General features: G+C 38.6%; 1 protein-coding gene across 1 annotated transcript in view; it reads left to right on the forward strand.

Moving 5' to 3' along the window:
- Window positions 1–22,569, forward strand: part of UBN2 (ubinuclein 2) — a 52,438-nt gene extending 29,869 nt beyond the window's left edge. The window contains exons 12-17 of the mRNA XM_059472660.1: window positions 3,731–3,781; window positions 5,133–5,175; window positions 5,891–7,423; window positions 11,378–11,624; window positions 12,336–12,425; window positions 13,381–22,569. Of these exons, the coding sequence (XP_059328643.1) occupies window positions 3,731–3,781; window positions 5,133–5,175; window positions 5,891–7,423; window positions 11,378–11,624; window positions 12,336–12,425; window positions 13,381–13,430 (2,014 nt within the window). The 3' untranslated portion in view covers window positions 13,431–22,569. The remainder of the gene's footprint in view (window positions 1–3,730; window positions 3,782–5,132; window positions 5,176–5,890; window positions 7,424–11,377; window positions 11,625–12,335; window positions 12,426–13,380) is intronic.
- Window positions 22,570–22,698: the final 129 nt, after the last annotated feature.

The raw sequence follows: 22,698 nt of genomic DNA on the forward strand, positions 1-22,698 counted from the left end.
GGAATAGTTTAGAAGAACAAATATTTTTCTAAAATGAATTTTCTGTGTTGATTGTAAGACAGAGAGTGAAAAAACCCACTGTCTTCCTTGGACAGCTATTTGCTTTTATCATCTCCTAGAGACTGAATTTGCCACTGCTTCTAACAGAGCATGAAGCTTCAGTTGAGGAGAAGTATTAGGTGGGAGGGTAACAGCTTGGAAAGTTCTTTGTGATATAGGAAGTGATAATGATCTGGAAATCAGTTTTGCCTGTATGTTGGAACACTGCATTATCAGACTGCTCACACAGGCTTTAAAATTATAAGCTAGAATTTTGATAGCAGTGTTCACAACAGACTTAAGGTTCTTGCTCTCTATTTCTTGTTTGCAGTTGGGATGCTCTGTTTTGCAGCAGTTAAAAACACACCAGTTTCTAGACTTGCTTCTTACAGATGTAAGAAGAAACAACCACACAAAAGAGAGGGAGAAATAAAATGGGAGCAATAGTCAACTGTTTTGAAACACAGGCTTGGCAGAGATTTCTAATGGTTTGGGGTGAAAGAGGAGCCAAGTATGGTTTGGCCTTAGTTCTTTCTTTCTGTAGCACCCACGGTAAAAGACTATTTCATCAAACCTCAATCTGGTTGTAAAAGCAAAATGATACAACTGCTTAACTTGCTCATTAATACCTTGATTTTAGTTTAGTCAAATCTGTTTCAAGCTGTAAAAATAACTGTACTGAGATATTTCTATGATTGGTCAGTGGAGAAATAGCTGGTTAAATAGTAACAAAAAGAACAAATGAAGTTTTATACTTCCTGGCATACAGCTGACTAATTTTGGTTCAATTTATTAATTTTTTGTGTAAGTAGACTAATGACTTTGATGTTATCTGTTAGGAAGATTTTATTGAATTAGATGAGACAGAGAATCCCAGTTTAGTTTAAGAATGGAAGATAGGACAGAAAGATCACTGATGATAATGGAGAAATAGTCAAGAGATAGTGAGGTGATTCAAGAATACATAGAAGTGAAGCATGTTTAAACTTTGAATTGGAAAGCCATAAAACATACAGTTCTCTCCTTTCCATTGGATAAGTCTGCTGAAAATTTCCATGAGCTTTTAAACTATCCATACAATTGGCTTCAACAACAAAAGACAAAAACTAAACAAAAAACCAGAATGCCCCCCAAAACAAACCAAAACCACCAACAGACCAAACAAACCCCAACAGGTGACAGATCATAACTTCCTGTTGACCACCAACACTTTATTTACTAACTGGGTGGTTTTAGTACCATAATGATTTACAAATTGTCCTGTATCTACTGAGTGGCACTTTTTTGTTTTCTGTTAAGGAAGTTATAATATATAATTTGTAGGCAAACAGGTTTGCATGGAAAGAGGAAAAGAAAGTATTTCCTGCAGTCTGGCAGTGGTAATTCCTAAAACACTACGTAATTTGTATTCTGAATGTTCATTTTGTTGGGATGTTATGTTAGGGATTATGCTGAAGGCTTATAATTTTTTTCATTTTTATATATGGCCTCAAGTGAGAAGGAACTATATAAACTTGAAAAAAAATTAGGTATTTAATCCTAAAACTGATCTATTGACCATGTATTTTTTAAGGAATTCCTACTGATCAGGATAGGTCTATGGTATCAGGACTTTGTGGTTTTAGTTTAGGAGAAAAATTTCTTGCACTTTCAAAGTTAACTGTGTTTAATGTTTCTTATAGCTATATAGGGAAGGAAGAGGGAAGGTATTGATCATAACTGGAAATGACAGAATCAAAGGATTGTTAAGGGTGGAAGGGACTTCATATACTGCTCTGTCCTTTCCTTGTACCATGTCTGATTTCTGTCCTTTTATAGTACTTAAAATTTTGTCTTTCACTTTGAAGGATGCTGCTACAAATTACTGGGGCCTGTGATTAGTTCTGAATTTTCATTTCCAAATTGAAAATATTAAGGAATGGATAAAGAACCAAGAAGGAGGTGGGAAGGGAAATATTCTGAAGAAGCTGTATAGGTCAGGAGGTAGCACGTTAAACATGTAACAAGGAATGTTGGTTTTGCTCCATGATGTTCTTCATAGGTGTTCAGTAGTCTCTGATGGAACAATGCAATACAGATTTGGAGGTTAGTGTGGTGAAGAAAATGTGAAAATGAAGCTGGAAATAGAATCTGAAAAGTAAGGCACTGAACTGTAGTGAGAGGATCAGTGTTTTCTTACTAGATGACATGAGATTTTTGGATACTCAGATTTTTTGTAATTATTGCAGCTCTGCAGGTTATATTATCAGTGGTGAAAAGCTCTTGTTTAGACAGCTGTTCATGGTGTGGTCAGTATCCATGTGATGGCAGTGCTGTAAGAAAATGTTGCCTTTCCTAGTTTGCCTATCTGGAAACAAGGAAGGGGACCAAGTGTTCATTGTCTATTCATAGCTGCATTTTAGTAGTAAGCTGTTGGATAGGTACAGGTCAGCAATCATTTTCACTTTCCACTTGGCAACTAAGGAGCTGAAAACATTGAATAAAGGCACAGCAAGTATTGAGATGTGTCAAACTGGCTCCTGCCGTTCCTTGGCTCTGTAGTAATATGTGTGTGTCAGTCCAGTGTAACTGAAGTCAGAGAAATTATACACAATAGCCTCAAGTTTTTCTTTTACTAAACTTTCCAAAACTTTTACTAAAGTTCATTCAGTACTAAAAGTACTGAAGAAAACTAGAAACAAGCTTGGTTACTGTGTTCTGACTTTTATCTTCTCTGCTTTAAAAAAACACCACAAGAGATTAATAACCACAAACACAAGACTATGGGTCAGTGTGTTGGGTGTGTTGGACTGTAGTGTGAAGAGTTTACAATAGTATTTTTTTTTATATTTGAACTATTTAATTAGTCTTTGAGGAGAGAGCATTCAAAGTGTATTTCTTCTGTCCAGTTGAAGAAGGTAGCATTCTCTTATGTTGATTTTTGCTTGGCCGTTTACTGATGTATTTTGAGCATAAAGGCACAGTGTCTCATGTCCCAGCTAGATGGTGACAGTGGGGGGCGACGGTTCCACTTTTGGGGCCCCACAGAATCCCAGCTACCAGCGGAGGTGCAGCCCAGAACAAAAGGACAGCAGCAGCACGGGCCTGAGGTGGCACCGGGTTACTTTATTTGATGTTGCACTCCCCGAGTCTCAGGGTCCCAGACAATGAGCTGGGGGCAAGCAACAGCTTATACAGGGGGGCGGGTCTCAAGGCAGGATACAATGTTCAGCTAATCAGGAGAACTGGGAGTGGAGCACAAGGGCAAAGGATACAAGGGAGAAAAACTGCTTGGGACAGGAGGGGTTAACAACTGGATGTGGGAGGAAAGGGTTTGAAACTTGGCAGAAAAGTAGCTAAGTAGCAAAGAGATAAACGGACACCTGGCTCAATTGAATAACAAAGACAGGTCTGTGTCACTCCAAAAGCAAGGGGAAAAAAGCCCAAAAAACTACCACACAACAAATCAAACAATAACCTGGAAAATAATAGCACACTGCAACAGCAAAGTATTATAATTTCTTTAGATCTTCTGTTTATGGATGCCAAGACCTATACCATGACAGCACTGCAAAGTAATCATTAGTTCCCTTGGGGACAGATAATCAAAGGCTAGTTCTGAAAACCAAAGGTTATTTGGGTATTTGGTGGTCAGAGGCTGTTTGTCTGTCTGTAGAATCATTTCATGTTTCTTTTCTCACCACTCTTTTAGGATGCTTTTTAAGGAAAGCCGAAGTGTTCACAATCACCTCACTTCTGCTCCGTGAGTATCGTAGGGACAACTTGCTTTACAAGATCTTTAGGTTGTGCAGGGCATCTTTTCTCATCTTCCTGCTACCTGTTTTAGACAGAGGGAAGGAAAGGGAGGTACTTTGGAATTTGTTTGAAGATACTTACAGTGATGCTTATAATCTTCTTTAATGCTTTAATTTAGGCATATAACTGTAACATTCTTGTGGCATTATATTTTAACTCACTTGTGAAGTGGCTAGATAACTCCAGGGGTATTAATTCTTGAATTAATACCTTTTACTCAAAGCATTGCACACTGCCTAAATTTTGGCATCCAGCCTATTAAACTGAACTCAGACTGCAGTACTTCCTACTTTGTTCTTTTCCTCAAAAATACCTCTAATCACAGAAGTCTGTGTATCTTAGTGGGATTTTATCATCTTCATTTTCAGACAACACTGTGTGCCTCTCTGGAGCTGTCCACATTCAGTCAGAATTCAAATAAATTGTTATGGCTTGAAATAACACCCCAATTGCAATTTTTGTGATAAATATGATTAACATATTTTTCTACATAACATGAAAACTGAGTCATGGTCCACCTACATTAAAGTCTTTTTTTAACCAGGTATTTCTAGTTGCTTAGGAAAGGATCAAATATTGCCTACAGGATGGAAATCTGTTGATTGCCCTTGAAGAAATAAAGTGTGAAATGCTGAACCTCTAAGTTGAAGCCGATAACTAATAATCCTTAATGCTGTCCTTGCTTGCATAACTGCAGTTTGTGTACGTTGCAGAAGAAAATCTGACAGTTTGCTAAATTACTTCTTGCAACAAACAAATTACATCAACTGTTTTAATAGTCGATAAGCAACAAACCACTTTTGTGGGGGGAAGAAACAGCTGTTTTTATCCAGTTTGAAATAAATGAGAATAGGAAGCATCTTCCTCAGGAACAAAAATGTCAACGTAAAAAGTGAAATTCTATTGCTATTCTAGAAGACTTCAGTGTAGACAAAGCAAACTGATAATATTAAGAGGCTGAAATTAACTGCTATTTTAATGTTCCTCTAAACCAGAAAAATAAAACCAGCTCTCTGTATATACCCTGATCTATATGTCAGGTTATATCATCAATTCAGTTGATTTTGCAACTAATTTACATAGAGATACATGACCAGGAAAATGAATTGATAGTGTGCTATTTTTCTTTCCCCCTATATTTTAAACCATTTTTCATTTCAAGGATGTTTTATTATTTAAGCTGGACTCCTGTAGCCATCATTCTAGTTCATTGGGATATAATCAAGGTAACACTTAAAATGAAAATTACTTGCCTTTTGTTTTGGTCTTCTGATGAACATTTATCCCTTCTGTTTTAGGGCAAAGAAGAGAGTGATTCTGGCCCCTAAACCCAAAGTGAAGGTAAAAGCCTATTAAAATATCTGAATACCACTTAATGGTCCAGTGTGACCATTTAATACAACCTGTTTCTGCCTCTGATCCTGAAAAATTCTTGCAGGAAGTTTTTCAGGCAGTCCTTATTGGCTTGGTGATGCATTACTTCAAAGAATGTAGTACAAAATACCTCTGTATAACTTTGCCCCTTTAGGCTATGTAGTTTTTTTGAAAATTGACTATGAAGAGGTACTAGTTGCAGTGATGTTTCACATTTTTGAATGTGTGCTTTGTGTGTTTTCAGTTTATGTTAAACTTAGCATCACTGGAAAACAGTGTGGTTGGAAGGATACCATAGTATAGAGGTCCTCATTTGACATGACCAGGTGTTGTCTTAATTCAGTAGCAGTTTTAGTAAGTGATCAGAATAGTTACCCTATTCTTCACAATATTGGTTGTTCTTCACTGTATGGACACTTTTATTTATGTGGAGCAACAACACTAGATTTTTTAAATCCAATATTGAATTAGCACACAGGGCTCCAGCACCTAGATATCATAAGTATCTTAATATGAAAATTTCAGTAGTAGATCTTTGGTGTGTCTGAATTTACTGAAATAAAAGTATTACAGTCTTTTTTAAAGTATTAAAAGTCTGCATAAAAGTATTACTCTAAAGATTACCTTAAATCAATTTCAGGAAGACTGTTGAACCTGATGTTTCTTATCCCTTCATTTTCAGGACTCCAGTCCAAAAAAAGAACAGAAAACCTGTATATCTTCAGTCAATTCAAGTTGTGCTTCTGTACTGAGTTCCAGTGCAGCTGCGTGCACCCCAGCCAGCTCTAGCTGCACAGCAGCTCCAGAGACCATCTGCTTGGATGACTCACTGGATGAAGACCTCTCTTTCCACCCACCCTCACTGGACTCTGTTTCTGATGCTCTTGCAGTTATCAATAATGGTGCCAAGGGATCACCTCTTGGGTCCACCATAGACACAACAACACCCAGACCTCGCCCTGGGCTGAGGGAAGAGAAACTAGCAAGCATTATGAGTAAGTTGCCTCTGGCAACTTCAAAGAAAGTAGAGCCCACTCAAACATCCCATTCATCAAGTCTTATTGCTGGTCATACAGGGCCAGTACCAAAGAAACCCCAGGACTTAGTTCACACTGGTATCTCTTCAGGCCTTATTGCTGGATCTTCAATTCAAAATCCCAAGGTTTCCTTAGAGCCTTTGCCAGCCAAACTACTTCAACAAGGACTGCAGAGGTCAAGTCAGATCCAAGCTGCTTCCTCCTCTTCTCAGACTCATATTTCTTCCTCTAAGACTCAAGCAGCTATTTCCACCTCCTCTCAAAGAACCAAGGATATCTTGGTATCATCTGCTGAGGCTCAAGGTGGTACTTCCTCAACATCACAAGTGACAAAGGTGCACCAGCATTCAGCTGTACAACAGAAATACGTATCTCCCTTACAAGCAACTATTAGTAAATCACAGAGCAATCCTGTGGTGAAATTGAGTAGTAATCCCAAACTCTCTTGCTCATCACCAGTGATCAAGGCTCAAGATAAGTCTGTAGTGTATCGCCTGCCTTTGTCTAATCCTTCCTCTGGAAGTGGCTCTCAAGTGTCTCACCCACTGGTTTCTCGGACAACATGCAGCACCTCTACCTCTAGTAACTATTTAGCCAAGGCTATGGTGTCACAAGTTTCTTCCCAGGGTTTCAAGCCTCCCTTCTCCATGGCTGCCTCTCCCAAACCTGCTGCCTCTCCCAAGCCCACTTCATCTAAGCCCTCTGTGACACCCAAGCCCAATGCATCACCTAAATTTTCATCCAAGTCCACCTCATCCCCCAGGCCTGCAACAACACCCAGTTCTTCCAGTTCAAGTGCACTAGTTTCCCAGAGTAGTCACTCCAGCAACAACCCCCTTCATAAACAGACCAGTGGTGTAAATATCAGCAGGCAGTCTCCCACAGTGAATTTGCTGTCCTCTAATCGCACCTCAGGCCTTCAGCCTGCAAAAAACCCTCAGGCTTCTTCAAAATTGCCCAACTCTTCTCCTTCTGGGACTGTTGGTAAAAATAATCTGGGTGGAGTTGGAATGAATGTACCTGCCAGCAGAGGCAGTAACCTTAACTCAAGTGGAGCTAGTAGGACTAGTCTGTCTGGGGGAGCAGGAAGTGGAACGCAGGGTGCTACTAAACAATTGTCAACTCCACACAGACCATCTTCTGCCTCAGGGTCTCCAGTTGTAGCAGCCAGCGTGCAGGTATGCATCAAACAAGTTTACATTTGAGCCGTACATTAATGTTTATCACATTTATTTTGTAAGCATTCTTAGGATGTTTTACCCTGATTTGTAAATGTCATTAATTTAATTTTTTACCTTTCTAAGCATAATGCTGATACTGATGAAACTGTTTCACACTAAAGAATATGTATTTCCAGCTGATGTGAAATGCAAGCATCAGTGTGGAACAAATCCTCACTGTAAATTGTCAGTCTATACTGTGGAAAAGAATTCACTTTTTTTCTTTTAACAGCGCTAGGAAAGGTAAGCTTTGTGTGACCATATTTTCAGGGATGTGGTATGTTACTTGCATTATTTGATTTGTGCATTCTCTCATATTTACGTATTTATAATGATGGTGGTCATGTAAGAGGTGTCTTCGTACATTTGTTGTCAGACTTCATGATTACTACAAAACTAGAGTTCAGTTGCCTGTGGTTAAGTGTAATTCAAGACTTGTAATTAACACTTGCGAGGGCTTTTCTTTTGTATTGTGACCGTATTTTATTGTGTAGGATCTAGTCAAACTGAATGAGACATCCCATTATTATATAAATACCCTAGAAATTGAAAGCTTATACTATCGCTAGAGACACGACAAATCAAACAAAACAAATATTTTGAAAATACTGTTGTTCTGAAACATATAAACCTATTATTTACTCAGAAGACAACCTGCTTTCCTAGGTTGTGTTCTTCTTACTGGGAACTGAGATGATTTGATGTTTTCCTCTTTCTAGTGCTCTCTATGCTGAAGTCATCAATACTTGCAAAAAAGTAGTATTGCTTTAAATTATATTCTTGGTATACAGCAACTCAAAAACGTAGTATTATTCTAAATAGTGAAACATTTTGAAACATTTCTGTTGCATGGGAGTGATGTATACTTGACTTCTGGCAATATTTTATAATCTTTTAGTTTGCCATCAAATTTTTCTTAATGCAGCTGAATAACAGGAGGAAGATTATTTTTACAAGACACTTCTATGGTCTTTCATCCTTCTATACTGAAAGAGTCAACAGTAAAAGTCTGACAGGCTCTGACACAGCGTTCACTTACTCTGGGTGCTTTGAATGGCAAAGAGATCCACAGCCTGTATGCTGTGTACAGGCCCCTGAGGTACCACAGAGGGTCTGCAGAAGAGCTGAGCCAAGTACAGTGCAGTTTGAGTACTCCTGAAGGTGCCTGGAGGAGACAAAAAGAGCTACAATGAATCGACTGGGAAGAGGGTTGTTTCTTCTTGGTGCAGTCAGCAGAATTCAGTGGATGCAATGGCTGTGATGTAGAACAAAATGTGAAATGGGTGTGGTAGTTCTTTAACATGACTGAGAAGGGAAGTAAACAGTGTTGTGCTGATTGAGATGAATTCTGGCAAACCCTCCTGTAGCTAAAGGCAAGTAATTTTTTTTGTTAGAAACAATGGTCACCCAAGTAATGAAATGCATTTTGGCCACAGTTCTACTGAAGAGTTGTGGCACTGAATTGTGGGGGTGTGTGGTATATAATAACTAACATGAGTCCGTACTATAATACAGCAAAATAAGGTGTGTTGGTATACAGAAAGGGGTAAATCAGCTAAAGGTACTGAGCAGCATATGGTATCACTAAAATAATTATTGAGACCTTTCATTTGGGCTTTCTGACACTTCAGAAATTACTTTCATAAAAATGGTTCAATCAAAGAAGATAAACCATGGAATAAGGCTGTTGCTGCTGTGCACTGTGAAGCTTAGTCAGTGGAGTGCATTCAAGGAAAGATGGGAATTAAATTATCTCCCAGTTCAAGTACACTAAAGGGGAAGAGATTTGTGATAAGAGGTTTTATTTAGCTATAAAGGCCTAATGGCTGGCTGCTGAGCCAACATCACTTCCAGACTAGTTTTTAGGAACCATGTACTAAGGACTAAGTTACTCCTCTTACAACGTCACATAAGACTGAAAGTGAATCTCCTTTCTTTTAAGGCCTTAGGGATTTACTTCCTATTTGAGATGCTGTTAGAAGATGAGAATGGTACCTGCATTGGTCATTATAATATTCTGGTCTGCTTACATGACAGATGAAACTAGATTATTTCAATGTGATAATAAAGGTGTACTTAACTAGGAAGCTTCCAAGAAGTGTTTGCCTCCTTTCCACTTCTGGTTTACACCATTATTTACCAGAATACAAGTTTATACTTGCTGAAGCCTCACAGAAAGTTACATCTTAAGGACACAAAGCCAAAGAGTACATATGTGATTTCCTTAAAAAGTTCTATCTACCATCAGTACTCTTGAGCAGAATCTAGCTTAGACTTCTAAGGATCTTAATTACTCAGATTCATGACCAGGATGAACCCTTTTAAGAGCTAGTGTACATGAGTCAAATAGAAACATCTGAACTGCGATTCCTTTAGGGTGTGCTCTGTAGCTCTTTTCTTCACTGTATTTCTCTCTCCTTTTTGAGTGAGTAAGCAAGATCTTGGCAGAGCACTTTACAAAAGCTTGTTTTGAGGCATTTTTTCAACAAATTCACAGTTGCAAAACATTACTGTATTGCTTTTACTTTGTTGCTCTTTACTAGATTACATAGACAATGAACAGTTGTCAATTTTTTGTACTTAAGCTTATTGTGAAATTAGTACTTTTAAAGGCAAAAGAGAATGATAGTGTGTTGATGCTTGACATTCTTTTTTTCTACTTGTGGGATAGAGTATGTTGTAGAAGTTGGTACCTTTAAAATGACCAACATAAACATTTGCTAGGAACATCAGCTGTAGGTAAATGCCCTTTACAGGGCCACTGTTCTAAAATACTGTGTTTTCTAATAAGAAGAAACTGTCCTTTCTTTAGCTGCTTTCATCGGAACATCTTAAGACCAAAACTGGTAATAAAAATTTATCCATGCTAGGAGATTTCATCACTTTGCTTTTTCTGTAAGTTGTTATTACAGAACTCAGTGAAATGTCATTTTCATTTTAAGCTCATGTGTTCATTAAAATGATTCTAAATTTTGGGTTTAGTTGAGGCTTACTTGTAAAAATGCACAGATTTGTAATCCTATTCCGTCTGAGTCTTTTTAATTCAAATAACTACAATATCTGAGTTGGAGTCTGATTCAAAGTGCTTTCTATACTAACTGTTTTGTAGTAGATAATTAGAGAACTGAACGTCAGCATATGAAATTACTCTATATGCAGTGAAGGCAAGATTGTTAAACAAGAACAAGCTGATCTAATATTACAGAAATTAATGTGATTTGGGAGCTGTTGTAGCTAAAATGTTCTGGCTAATCTTGCATTTTTATTTTAAAGCTGCAGTGAATTTAACTTCATTTTGACATTTAGAGTGGAGACATTATTTTCCTTTGTCTTTTCCTCTGACATGTGCATACACACTTCAACATATGTATGTATGCATTTTGCTAACGTGACTTCTTAAGTTTGGGGATTCTTACATATGAATCTTAATTTTCAGGATTCATTGTTTCTCGGCAACCTCTTTAGAAATAATGTTCTGTTAAGACCCAGATTTGCAAAGGGGAGAGGTGTAACACTGTACTTCTGAAGAACTTCAGATCTGCATTGGATAATTTCATATTATTAACCTAATAGAAGATATTGCATTACATTGTGACTGTAGGTCTAGTGCATAATAAGAAAGGAGATCAAGGAAATTAGCTCTAAGGCTGATGAGAAAAACATGATAGATGAACCATGCTTTTATGTCTGAATCTGCAATATAATTGTGCTTGCTTAGCAAATGAGCACTGGGAAAACTTCCTGGGTGGATAAATGGATATTCATTAATAGTTTAATATACTTCTCAACAGAGCAACACTTAACAGGGAATAGTTGATTTTTATACCCTTAAAGAATACAATTCAGATCTTTAAAAGTCTTGAAGTACTGCTTCTTCTTTTTTTTTTTTTTTTTTTTTTTTTTTTTGCATAGTCAACAGCAGGAGCATCACTACTGGCTAATGCCTCACCTCTGACTCTCATGGCATCACCCCTGTCTGTGACCAGTCAGAACGTGACGTCTGCACCATTAACTCCTTTTGGGATGCTGGGTGGCCTTGTTCCTGTGACTGTGCCCTTCCAGTTTCCCTTGGAGCTGCTTGGCTTTGGGACGGACACAGCTGGAGTGACAACCACCTCGGGATCTACCTCAGCGGCTTTCCACCACAGCCTAACTCAGAGTGAGTGGAATTATGATGCTGTGCTAAAAGGAAAGATGCATCCTTAAAGTGGAAATTGAGTAGGGAAGCAATCAAGTCCTGAGACGCTTGGATTTGGTTCATAAAAATCCCTACAGGAGAGTAAATGGGATTCCTTCACTGGTAAAAACTTTCTTTACATAATACCTATATGTTATAAATCACCTTTGATAAGCTTAACTTCATTGTTATATTCACAGTATATGTTCAGTTTTGAACATACATTTTTTGGGTTAACTTATAATACTTTATTTTTAGAAAGGAGTTTAAAAGTCTTCAAATGTCACAGTTCAAGTAAGAGACTTAAGGTGATTCCTCAAAGTAGCCTTAACTCGACAACCTCAGATATCAAACAGCTCTCTTATGAAGAACTGTCAACCACAATGGCATTTACTTTTTCACGCTTATATGGAAGCTATATGAAATGTTGGTCTTTCTGCCAAACCAAAGTATATGAAGAGTTGCATCCCAATAGCAAGGCATGGTCCTTGCTCTGACATTTGACTAACTGTATTTGAATAGGTTTGTCTTTGTTGACTTATTCCAACCATCAGAATGCTATCAGGTATTTATTCTTTGTTGTGGAGATAAGCTGCTACTGCTAGACTATAAAAACAAAAACTTTCTTTCACAGAGACTGCCTCTCTCCTCAAGATTTATTTTTTATCTTTGTTCTCCCTTTTTTCCCTCCAGACTTACTGAAGAGTTTACAGCCAGGTGCTCAGCATGCAGCAACGCTGTCTCACTCACCTCTGCCTGCTCACTTGCAGCAAGCTTACACAGGTAAAGACATGATATATTTCTTATTTTTAACTTACTTTAACTTAAAAGTCAGATTTCTGCTTTAGACTGAAATATAATCTACATCAGTGCTTAGTTTAGAGAAGGCACAACACAGGGACAAACATTGGGAGCAGCTGGCAGAATGTACTCTATTGTAGCGGTATTTTTTGGAACCTGAATTTTTTTCCCTACTTCTCTTCAATATCAGGAACAAAAAAAAAATCAAAAATTCCAGTACTTTACTGCAACAATTCTAGAAACTGAAGTGTACAAATTCAGCTAGTGGGAAAAAAGGAATAGTACTTACTGGACATGATTGTTTATACGCTGCATAAAGTTTTTTTCCACTAAAAATTTTCATTTCTCCTTTGAAGGAGAAACTGACCTTCCAGCTAAAACCTTTTTTCATGTTTTTTATAAGACTATATTCACATGTGAATGGTGGGATGGTTTCTTAATGGAATGTCTGCTTCCCTTAGGAATTTTATGCTTAATAGGAGATAGTTTTATTGAGAAATTTGAAGCAGAACATTTTATTTTTCTGTTTGTAAGGCTTAGAGCAGGAAAATTTTCAGAAAGCTTTAGAAAGTGCAGTTTAGAGTGTACTCCTTTCTTTGTCACCTGTATGTGTTTTCTGGGGGCCAGGAGAAGGAATGGGAAGGGGGCAGCTTGGTGGGCATTCTTCATTCTTTATTTGAGAGGTTCTCAGTACCAAAAAAAAATTGGGCAGTGTTTTTGTATGAAGCTTGATATATCAGGTTTCAACAATGCTATTTCTAATAAATGACCTACAGAAAAGATGCAAGGTCTTCCACTCTACTAGTAAAGACCATGTACTTTTTGGTGATGCTAAAGCTGAACCTGCCAAATTCCTGTCTCTCCTACTGCAAGTTACAAAAACAAAAGTTCACTCATGCTTTTATTCTTCCCTTTTGTTTCTGTCTCTCAACTACAGATGGAGGCCAAAGTAAAGGGGACACTAAGTTACAGCGGAAAAACCAGTGACTTCTGGACAAGCAAGGGAGCTGAAGCAGTTCTGGTTGGCTGACAGAATCTGCCCAGTTGGGAAAGTGCTTATTGTCACAGGGCTGCTGTTTCTGTCAATGTTTACATATTCTGATCCTAAGCACTGTGGTGAGAGGAAGAAGAAAAATAAAACAATACTTGATCAAAGAGAGAAGGAAAAGGAGGACTGGTCCTCCTGGTCATGCAAACTGGTAGTAGTTTGATATTGCCTAAAGAAATAACCTTTTGTTATCTGCTCTGATTGGCTCTTAAAAGAAATTGATCGTCAAACCCACAGCAGCACCAACATTTTGTTTCTGGGTGAAGTCCAATGAAAAGTGGGAATGGTGAAAGGTGCTAGAATAGGTTTCTCCATTCAAGGTGGAATCATCCACTTCCTTAGTGCCCAAAGTGCCCAGTATAAGATGACGTGTAGGTCCTGAGTGTACCATATGGTTGTGGACCAAAGGTTATGTAGAATAGAGATGGTGCTGGGATACTTTGCATTATAATTAAACCTTTAGACAAAAGCAGTTTCTGATAATGGGCATTGATCCAGATTTAGAAGGCTGTTTGACTTTAGGGAGCCTACAGATGTATGCAGTCTCAGTAGAGAATTGTCTTCAAAAACAGATCTGGTACATCAGTATGTGAGACACAGACTATTTGATTTATTTTCAGGGTTTTTTTAGTACAAAAGTTCTTATTTAAGGGAGGAAGGGGATGGAAATTCATTTACATTAAAAGAAACCCATATTTTATTGGTCAGACTAGCATTTCTTTCCCACATTTTTTTTTAAATCGCACTAATATTTCAGTATTTTCATTTGTTAAACTTTCTTTTACCTTGTGCTTATTTGCTACTGGAAAGATACTCTATTCATGTCTTTCATGAACCAGAACAAGTTCTTTTCTCATTCTCAGGCTTCATCCTTTATGTAACTCCTCCCAGAAGCCATGCATTATATTGATTTGCTAGTTAAAGAAAGCTGATTGTGACCTGTTCCAGAGTCAGTTAAATACTGCTTCAGGCATTAGCCAAAGAGGAGTCGTTCAAAAGCGACCAGAGGTGCCTTCTCTTCTGGGGGCTGAATGGGTTGTCTCCAGCATTTCCAGCCCCTGCTGGCCTGGGGAGTTTTACCTGAACTCTTTCTTACATGGTTGCACAAGACTGCAGAGCTGGCTTTGTTGTTTGGTTTTGGTTTTTTTTCTTTGATAGCAATACATCAACCAGTTCACATGTAAGATTAGGAAGCATCCAGCACGTGTTGCACTTTCGACACTAGGACAGAACTTCGCTGTTGAGTCTCTTGAGCTGTCAAATAAAAGGTGAGAATGGCAGAAACTAAAATAAGTCATAGGGAAAAGGAGCAAATAAATCAGTATGATGCCCTTCTCCTTCAACCCTGAAACATTCCTTTGACCAGAGATGCTGAAATTCTTAGTAGATAGATCTTCTGGTAGTTTGACTCAGAGACTGAACCAGACACTGCTGGTTATCTCACACCTTTAGAGAGACTTTGACCCCTGAATAATGACTCTTCAATATATTTTGCTAGATTACTTAGAGCTTGCAGGTTTCTTTTACATGTGATTTATTTTTCTTAGATCAGACAACAATTTCTTTTCTATTTAGAGCTCATTTTAATTTTATATAAATATATATACATAAATTTAAAATAATATATATTGTGTATTTAGTATAAAAATGTTGGGTTGAGCTCAGCAATAAATGTTTTTGCACAACACTTCTGTGAAAGACAGATTGAATTAAGATGCATTAGTTCATTAGTTTCACTCCACAGCATCTGCCAATTAAATGCTTTTGAGCTGGCACTAATGTTTTGTATGTGGTGTGTTGATCAGACAAGCTTGCATCTCCATCAAGGTTTAGAGTTGAAACACAAACACTGTGTAGACCCTGGCATTAATACTGTACAAATTCTGTCAAAATACCATAAACTATTTAGAGTGCAAGCTTCATCTGATACTCTTTTTTCTTTTCTCCAGGAAGGGTTGAAGGAAGCCAACTTTGTTTTTTGAGGCCAAACAGTTCTGATAGGATGTTAGTTCTCTGAACTGTGTCAAACGTGAGAACTTTAACAATGCATGTAGCTAAGGGAGTTGTGGCAGTGAGCCATTGGGCAGCAATATATTTAAAGGACCCTGTCCTAAGAGAGTTCTACCTCTTCTGTGTTTTCCTCATCAAGGCATCCCATTCAAATTGTCATCTTTTGTCTTCATACTTACTGAAATTTAGGCTGGGAGACTTGGAGCCCTTTATAACTACAGCACAAATTCCCTTTCAACATTCCTTTCTTCCTGGAAATACACTTCATCTTCAGTTGAAGAGTATCCTCTCTAAATCTTGAGGGCAGGAGTAGTCCTACCTCTGTGTCCTATTGAGCTTCTCAGTCTTGGGAAACAAGTAAACTAAAACTTATTGTGGAAATAAATACTAGGGTGATGAAAATAAAGATGACCGTACATTGTTTGTGACATCAGTTCAAACAACCTCCAGCAGGTAACTCTTCAGTCATTACACTCCTGTTATTCGTTATGCTCCTGAGTGTCTTTTGAATGAACAACACTGGAGATGGGGACCCTTTACTTGCTGTTTTCTATTCGGCTTGGTTAAACCTAGCAAGGCCAAATCAAAGGAAATAATAGGGTGGTTCCCAGAGACCTTTGCAGGTGGCATAGACAGAATGGGAAAGATTACTGCAATGTTTGAATGCAAAATTAGGTTAATGTTTTACTATCTTCTGCGCAGCAGCTCTTCTGAAGACATTTCCCCCCCCCCAGGTTTTTACTACTTTTTAAGGGCCTTTGTTAATAAATAAACTGTAGTTGTACATACTAAATAAACCCTCAGTATTCACAAGCAATAAGAAAGCCAAGTAGAGCTGTCTTTTCAGGCAGTAGGGCTGAACTTGGTTTGGGGATTGTGTATGAGCTAGCATGTCAAGCTCTCTGAAAGCCCCAAACAAATGCAAGCAATAACTTCAAACATAGGTTTTAGATGTTGAAACTGTCTGGGTAGTATTCCCTGCTACATGATCCAAAGTCCCAAAAACCATGGTAGCTATGTGAAATCATTAGAGACTCCTGCAAAGAAAGAAGGCAGGCTAGATGAAAAACGGGCTGCAGTTTCCTGATACCTTGGACTATAACTGCAGTGTTCTCCCATTCCAAGACACAAATAGCCTAAGTCACTTTGTCCAGCCTTCTCTGTTGATTTGAGAAACATGTCTAAATACAGATCAACTGAGTCACAAGTGCGGATGCTGTGGGTTTCACATCTGTTTTCTGCTAATCAGAAGAAACTTTTAATTACCTGGGTTCTGCTTTGTGTTTGAATCTGATCAAAGTTGTCTGATGCACAGATTTAGGGGTGGGACAGGTGCCTAAAGCCTGTTCCTTCCTGCAGTCCCATCACCTGACCCTTCCTCCACACTCCTTCTCCACTTGGTGCAAGACTCATGAGGACATGAAAACAGAGAAATCTGCAACTCTCCCAAGCTGCCATCAGTTGTGCGAACCAGTAACCCTCCGGGAGTCACCTTGGACTCCCAACTAACTTTGTCACATTTGCTGCTACATTCATAAAATGAACTTTTGGCTGTATTTATTAGCAAATTTTAATCTAGTTTACAGGGGTTTTTTGTTTTCTTTTGATTAGTTTTTGCCCACAGTTGGATTAGAAGCATTCGGGTGTTTGGGTTGATGGGTTTTTTGTTTTGATTTTTTTGTTGTTTGTTTTTGAGTGAATTGGTGAAAGCACAGTGGTCCCTCTTCTACTTTTGTTCTGGATTGTTTTTGAAAATGGCATTGCAGGGAAACCTACAAGCCAAGCCAAACTGTGGAAGGCTTTTTCCCTAGGCTAACTTTCATCTTTTGCTGAACTGGGGGGAAAATCATTAAAGGGACGCTTGGTTTTTTGTTTGGACTTGTTAGTTGTTTTGGTTTTGTTTGTTTTGGTTTTTTTTCATAAAGTGAACCAGAAGGTTAAAGCATTAGGCAAACAACTGATTCATTAACACTTTATGCAATTTTAATTTTATAGAAGTTTTTAAAAAGGTTGGTAGACTTTGGTCCAAGCTCTGGTGAAATGGCTGTTACCCTTCATGACTTACTTGATTCAGGCCTTTGTCCTTTGTTTAAGTGCCTTTTTTGTTTTTTTTTTGTTTTAATTTTATTTCCCTACCTTCTTTAAACTTTTCTCAGCGATCCTGAAGTGCTGGAAAGCATTTTGGAGGAAAATCTTAAGCTTGCCAAGATGGCTTTATGCTGTTAAACTGGGGTTTTTGTCCCTTTTGTAAAGAAAAAAACAAAAAACAAAACCAAGTGTGTAATGTGTGTAACTGCACAGCTGCTGTACTGTGGCATTGGTTCTATGTGCTTGTGTATTCTCTCTCACACATGCACACACACACACACACACACAAGCAATATTCCTGAGACCTGTTCATCTTTCTCCATTCTCCTGGCTCTGTTAAATGCTACTTCAAGAATGAACATTTGTGCAAAGATGACAGTATAATAAAAGAGTGTGTGCATGAGTGTGTGTAAATGTGCAGGAGAGAAAGGAAGTGGCTAACGGGAATGAAACTTGTTGCATCTTTCTCTGAAGGTTTTGAATTTGTTTCTTAATTAGGTCATGAGTAAAGTGTTATAGGCCCTTATTAATGACTGGATTGCTTCACACAATCACTGAGTCTGAGGCAGAGATGTGTGGCTGACAGCCCCAAGGAGCTGGGGGATAAATCAAGTTAAAATAGCAGCTTGCAACATATTTGAATTGAGATTAACTGCAAGAATCTTGTGTGCAGCTGATCATATCTGCTTGATACCAGTTACTGCAAGGATTCTTATATTTACCAAAGTTGTCACTTTCCACCATGCATCCTATGTAAGAAAGAATTTGGTAAAACCTGCAAGAGTGCAGCTGCTAATTGAGTTTAAAGCTAGCTATGCTTCACATGCTGCCTAAGTCACTTGTCTTGTTGTACTTTTCAAGTTGTACTTTTCAATTTGTTGAGATTTCATTAGTGGTTTCTTCTCTTACTATAATGAACAGTAAGTTCATGTGTTCTTAGCTGCAGATAAATCCTCATAATAGTATCTGTGCTTGTTTCCTTCTCAGACAAAGTTAGCTATCTGCAGTAGATGATCTAGTGATTTTAACAGCTTTGTGCTGAGGATCTATCTAACTTATGATTATTATAAACATGAATACCTGAAATTAGCACTTCATTTGTGGACCAAGTGCTAAACTTAAGGTAACATGCATCACTAGACTGTTCTAGTTCTGTGATGTGCTTCCCCTAGGGAAGTTATAATTTTGAGTTGCAATATGAAAAGGAAGCATTTATTTTACAGAGTTGGAATGGAATGATGAGTCCTCCATGGGTGGAGAACCAGTGTGGAAAGCAGAAAATATGGTACCAAATATGTTCCTGTGGCAGAGAAAAGCTTAACTCACTTCTTGGCTTGTCTTCACATGTTCAAGTTAACCCGTTAGGCAAACTATGCCATAAGTGGATTTCTCCTACCAATCTAATGGTGCCATTCAAAGATAGGACTATTGCTGGTAGCTCAGCCAGTTGGAGTGGTAGTTGAAGGTGCTTCTTAATCTGTCTTAGGTGCATCAGTGAAGTTACTTCAGTGAGGTTTACCACATTCACTAATTACGTTGTTTAATTCCTTTTGAACACACATGCTCTTCATCCTGGGCTAACCTGTGGGATGAGGAATCTACAGCTGGTGATGATGGCTGACTGCTGCAGTCTTTAACAAATGGCGCTGTTGTAAAAATCTGTATCTGTCTACTGCTTAAGAAATCACTGCCAAAATAAGCAGCCAGAAGTATGCTTACTGGGCCACTGGAAAAATAACTGTTGCGTAGGGGAATGCTTTGTGGAAACTTCTGGTGAGGCTTCATCATCCTTTTTCTATGATGCAGTGATCCCTTGCTGCTGTAATAGCCTTTTGGGGCTCTAGAAAGCCCTGGTGCTGCTGTGAGTTATGCTGAGAGATCAACATGGCCTGGAACTGGCCCAAAACTGGGGAAGTACAAAAATTCCCTGCTACTGTTTTTGCACACTCATAAGTAAAACTGCTAATCTTGTCAGTAATCAAGGATATAGTCCTGTCTTTTGTAGCCATTTTTGACAGCTGTAGTTCTACCCCAACCACCACCATGTTTTGTATCTAGAAGTGTGTGTCAGTCTCTTCCATTGCTGTCATCTCCTGCTTAAACAATAGCCATTAGCTACTAAGATTTTCTTTATGGTGAAGTAATCCCAACCAAGCAGTGTACACTATGTTTGGCTCCTATCATGCACAACACTAAAAGGGTTTTTTGTTTCTTCCTAGCAATGTGTGCAGATGTGTTTTATCAATAAATAGTCGTATTTGCTATTGTCTAGTACCAAGAGAAAAAGAGTGGGAGAGAATAAACCAAAACCAGTCAGAAGATGCCACTATCATAGGCCAAACTGAGCAGTTGCTGAAGTAGACAGAGCTTCATTGAGACTTAGCAGATTTCACCAGAGTGGGGGAAGAAACTTTTTTGTGTTCTCAGCTTTTTCCAGCTAAGGCCTTAGTTTGATTAGTAGTCACTAATATCAACTATGCAGATAAGTATTTACGTGTTTCAGTGTTACATGCATTCCTTTCCCCAGCTACCCCTCTTAACACATATTGAAATTTTACCCAAAGAAAATGGAGTATTTTTGAATGTCTGTAATGCAGAACTTTTTGCTAACATGAAAAAAAATTGTATTTTAAAAAAGAAACCCTTTCACTGGTGCAGCACGTAGTGTCAAGTGTCATGAAGTTGCTTGAGAGGGAAGCTGAAATCACTTCTTGTGACAGGTTTTGGTCTGAGAGTTTTGTAGAATAGTCAGCTCTCACAATTGATTAAGAAGCTGCAGAAATGTTTTTTAATGTACAGATTGGATTTGGGAGGAAACTCATGAGACATCCCAGGTTTCTTTCCAGCATCAGAAGTGAATTAAAGTAAATTCTCATTGAAATGAAGTTGCTTCTAAACAAGGGGAGTTACCAGCTAAATAAAAACTAAATCCCAGTCCCCAGGTTCTCACTGGTCTTTTAGTCTTGTTGTATGTAACTACAAATAACAATTTAGCTCAGAGGTGAGAATTGTAGTATGTGTTTTATTGCCGGTGATTCCATCATGTAGCAATTAGTACCATGTTCTTGCATAGTTATCAAGATCTGTACTGGAAATAGATGGAGAAATTTTATTTTTGGACTACTGTAAAAAAAAAAAAAAAACAACAACAAAGTTAACTACTACTTTTTACCCCCCAAAAGTCTACTGAGGAGTACTATATTTTAGCAGTTAAACTAGTATCCTTGTTAATGTGATTTGTCTCTTGTAGTCTTTTACTGAGAGTTAGAAGCATTTAATGAGTAATCCTTAAAAAGTTGCCATTCTCTAGCTTAAGATCAGTTGCTTATAATAAAAGGGCATCTGTGATAACTTCTGATGATACAAAATCTCTGTGTTCATTGGGGGAAAAAAACCAGGTGAGGGTACAAGTCCCTGTAGCCTGCCTGTTAAGAGGGTCAGTGAAGAAGAGTGCCCTGCACAGCTAATGGCAGTGGGGAACATCCCCTCAACAGCAGTTTGGCCTCCATATTCTTTGTTTGGTGTAACTTCTAAGATATATATATATATATATATATATATATATTTTAGAAGTCTGGATATAATTTAATTTTACCTGACTTGCTGTGATCCCCTAGACAATGAAGGGCTGAGAAACTATTTTGCTGCCTTTCACTGGGGAGCTCAGAATAAAAAGCTGGAGGAATTTTTTTTTTTTAATATTAACACGTGTTAAATCACAGCTAGAATTCTTTGCATTCCTCGGTTTCTAACAAAGGAGTGCATAGTTACTGGGAGATGGCAAACCTGTTTGAGTTGGTGATTCCTGTGATGCTTTCCTCAGTCCAACATGAATTTGTACAAGGCCACCTTCCTCCTTTTAACACTCGAGTTCCAGATCATAGGGCTTAGCAATGGAGAGAGGATCCCAACAGCCTTGTGCTTACCTGATGAGCTCTCCAGGGAAACTGCCCCATTAAATGCTCCCCTCTTGTGACAACAAGCCTGAACTCCAAATGCAGCTACATTTGGGTGGCAAGCACCACTTTCATTTGGATTTTTTAGGGAGGTGTGTTCCAATAACTTCAAGGGATACTGTGTTTTAAATGTGTGGTTTCTTTCCTCTCTCCTTATAAAACTGGACCTGAACACAAGTTTTGAGTTGTTGGGGTTTGTTTTTGGTTTGGGTTTGGTTTTTTTTGTAATAATCTCAGGACCTGAAAGATTGTAGCATTTAGTGTGTCTTAAAAATGATGTACTGTACCAGCCATGGATTTTGTAAATACACCTGTCTCCCTTTTTTGTATTTTAATTTTTTAAAAGTGTGTAAGGCTCTTTGCCAGAGGAACTGGTGCCTGCTTTATCTCCATCCTGAACTGAAGCAGGAAAAGGAAGAAGCTGCTGCCTCAAAAGCCCGCGTCAGTTCCAGTGCGTTATATTGTTCTGGTCAGTTTAATGGCTGTTAGTCTTTTGTTAGTTGGGAAGCTGGTTAGTTCCTTGCACATTCCCAGTTGTGGCTAGCAGAGCCCTGTCAGGGAGGCTAATTTTAACTCTCTTCTGTGTGACTACTTGACGTTTTCACTCCTTCCAGGTACTCAGGTTTCCTATCCCTGAGCAGTCCAATGCTTTCAGAGGTCAGGACTATTGGCCCTCTGTGAGAATAACTGGGAGAGCATTTCATTTTATCAGTGCTCTGATCCAAACACAGTCATGGGGTTCGTATCCTGCAAGCCTTGCGGGGGAACGCTGCCTTCACCTGTTCCGGAAGGGACTTGCCCTTTTCTGCTTTCCTGAAAGGAGCACAAGCTTTTTTAGGCAGCAGACTTTGCTCTGGGATCCACCCTTGCCGGCAGACCCCTGTTCTGCAGTAGGAGCCTTACTCAATTTGGCGTAGCTGTTCCCTGTCCCTGACTGCGACAGGCTTTTTCATGAGTGTACTTTTCTGTTTTTCTATGTGTCACGTGTCTGTGCTGTATGAAATAAAGAGGAATGTACATATTAGCCCTGTGTCTGTGATTTCTCACAAAAATAAAAATGGGGAAAGGTTTCACTTGAAGGGTCGGCCCTCTTGGGGCTTTTTGGCGGGTTTTTCTGTTTGGGGGTGGGGGCCTCCTTCGGTCAGGGCAACCA

This window comes from Ammospiza nelsoni, chromosome 5 (assembly GCF_027579445.1).
Source record: "Ammospiza nelsoni isolate bAmmNel1 chromosome 5, bAmmNel1.pri, whole genome shotgun sequence".
NCBI classification, from domain to species: domain Eukaryota; kingdom Metazoa; phylum Chordata; class Aves; order Passeriformes; family Passerellidae; genus Ammospiza; species Ammospiza nelsoni.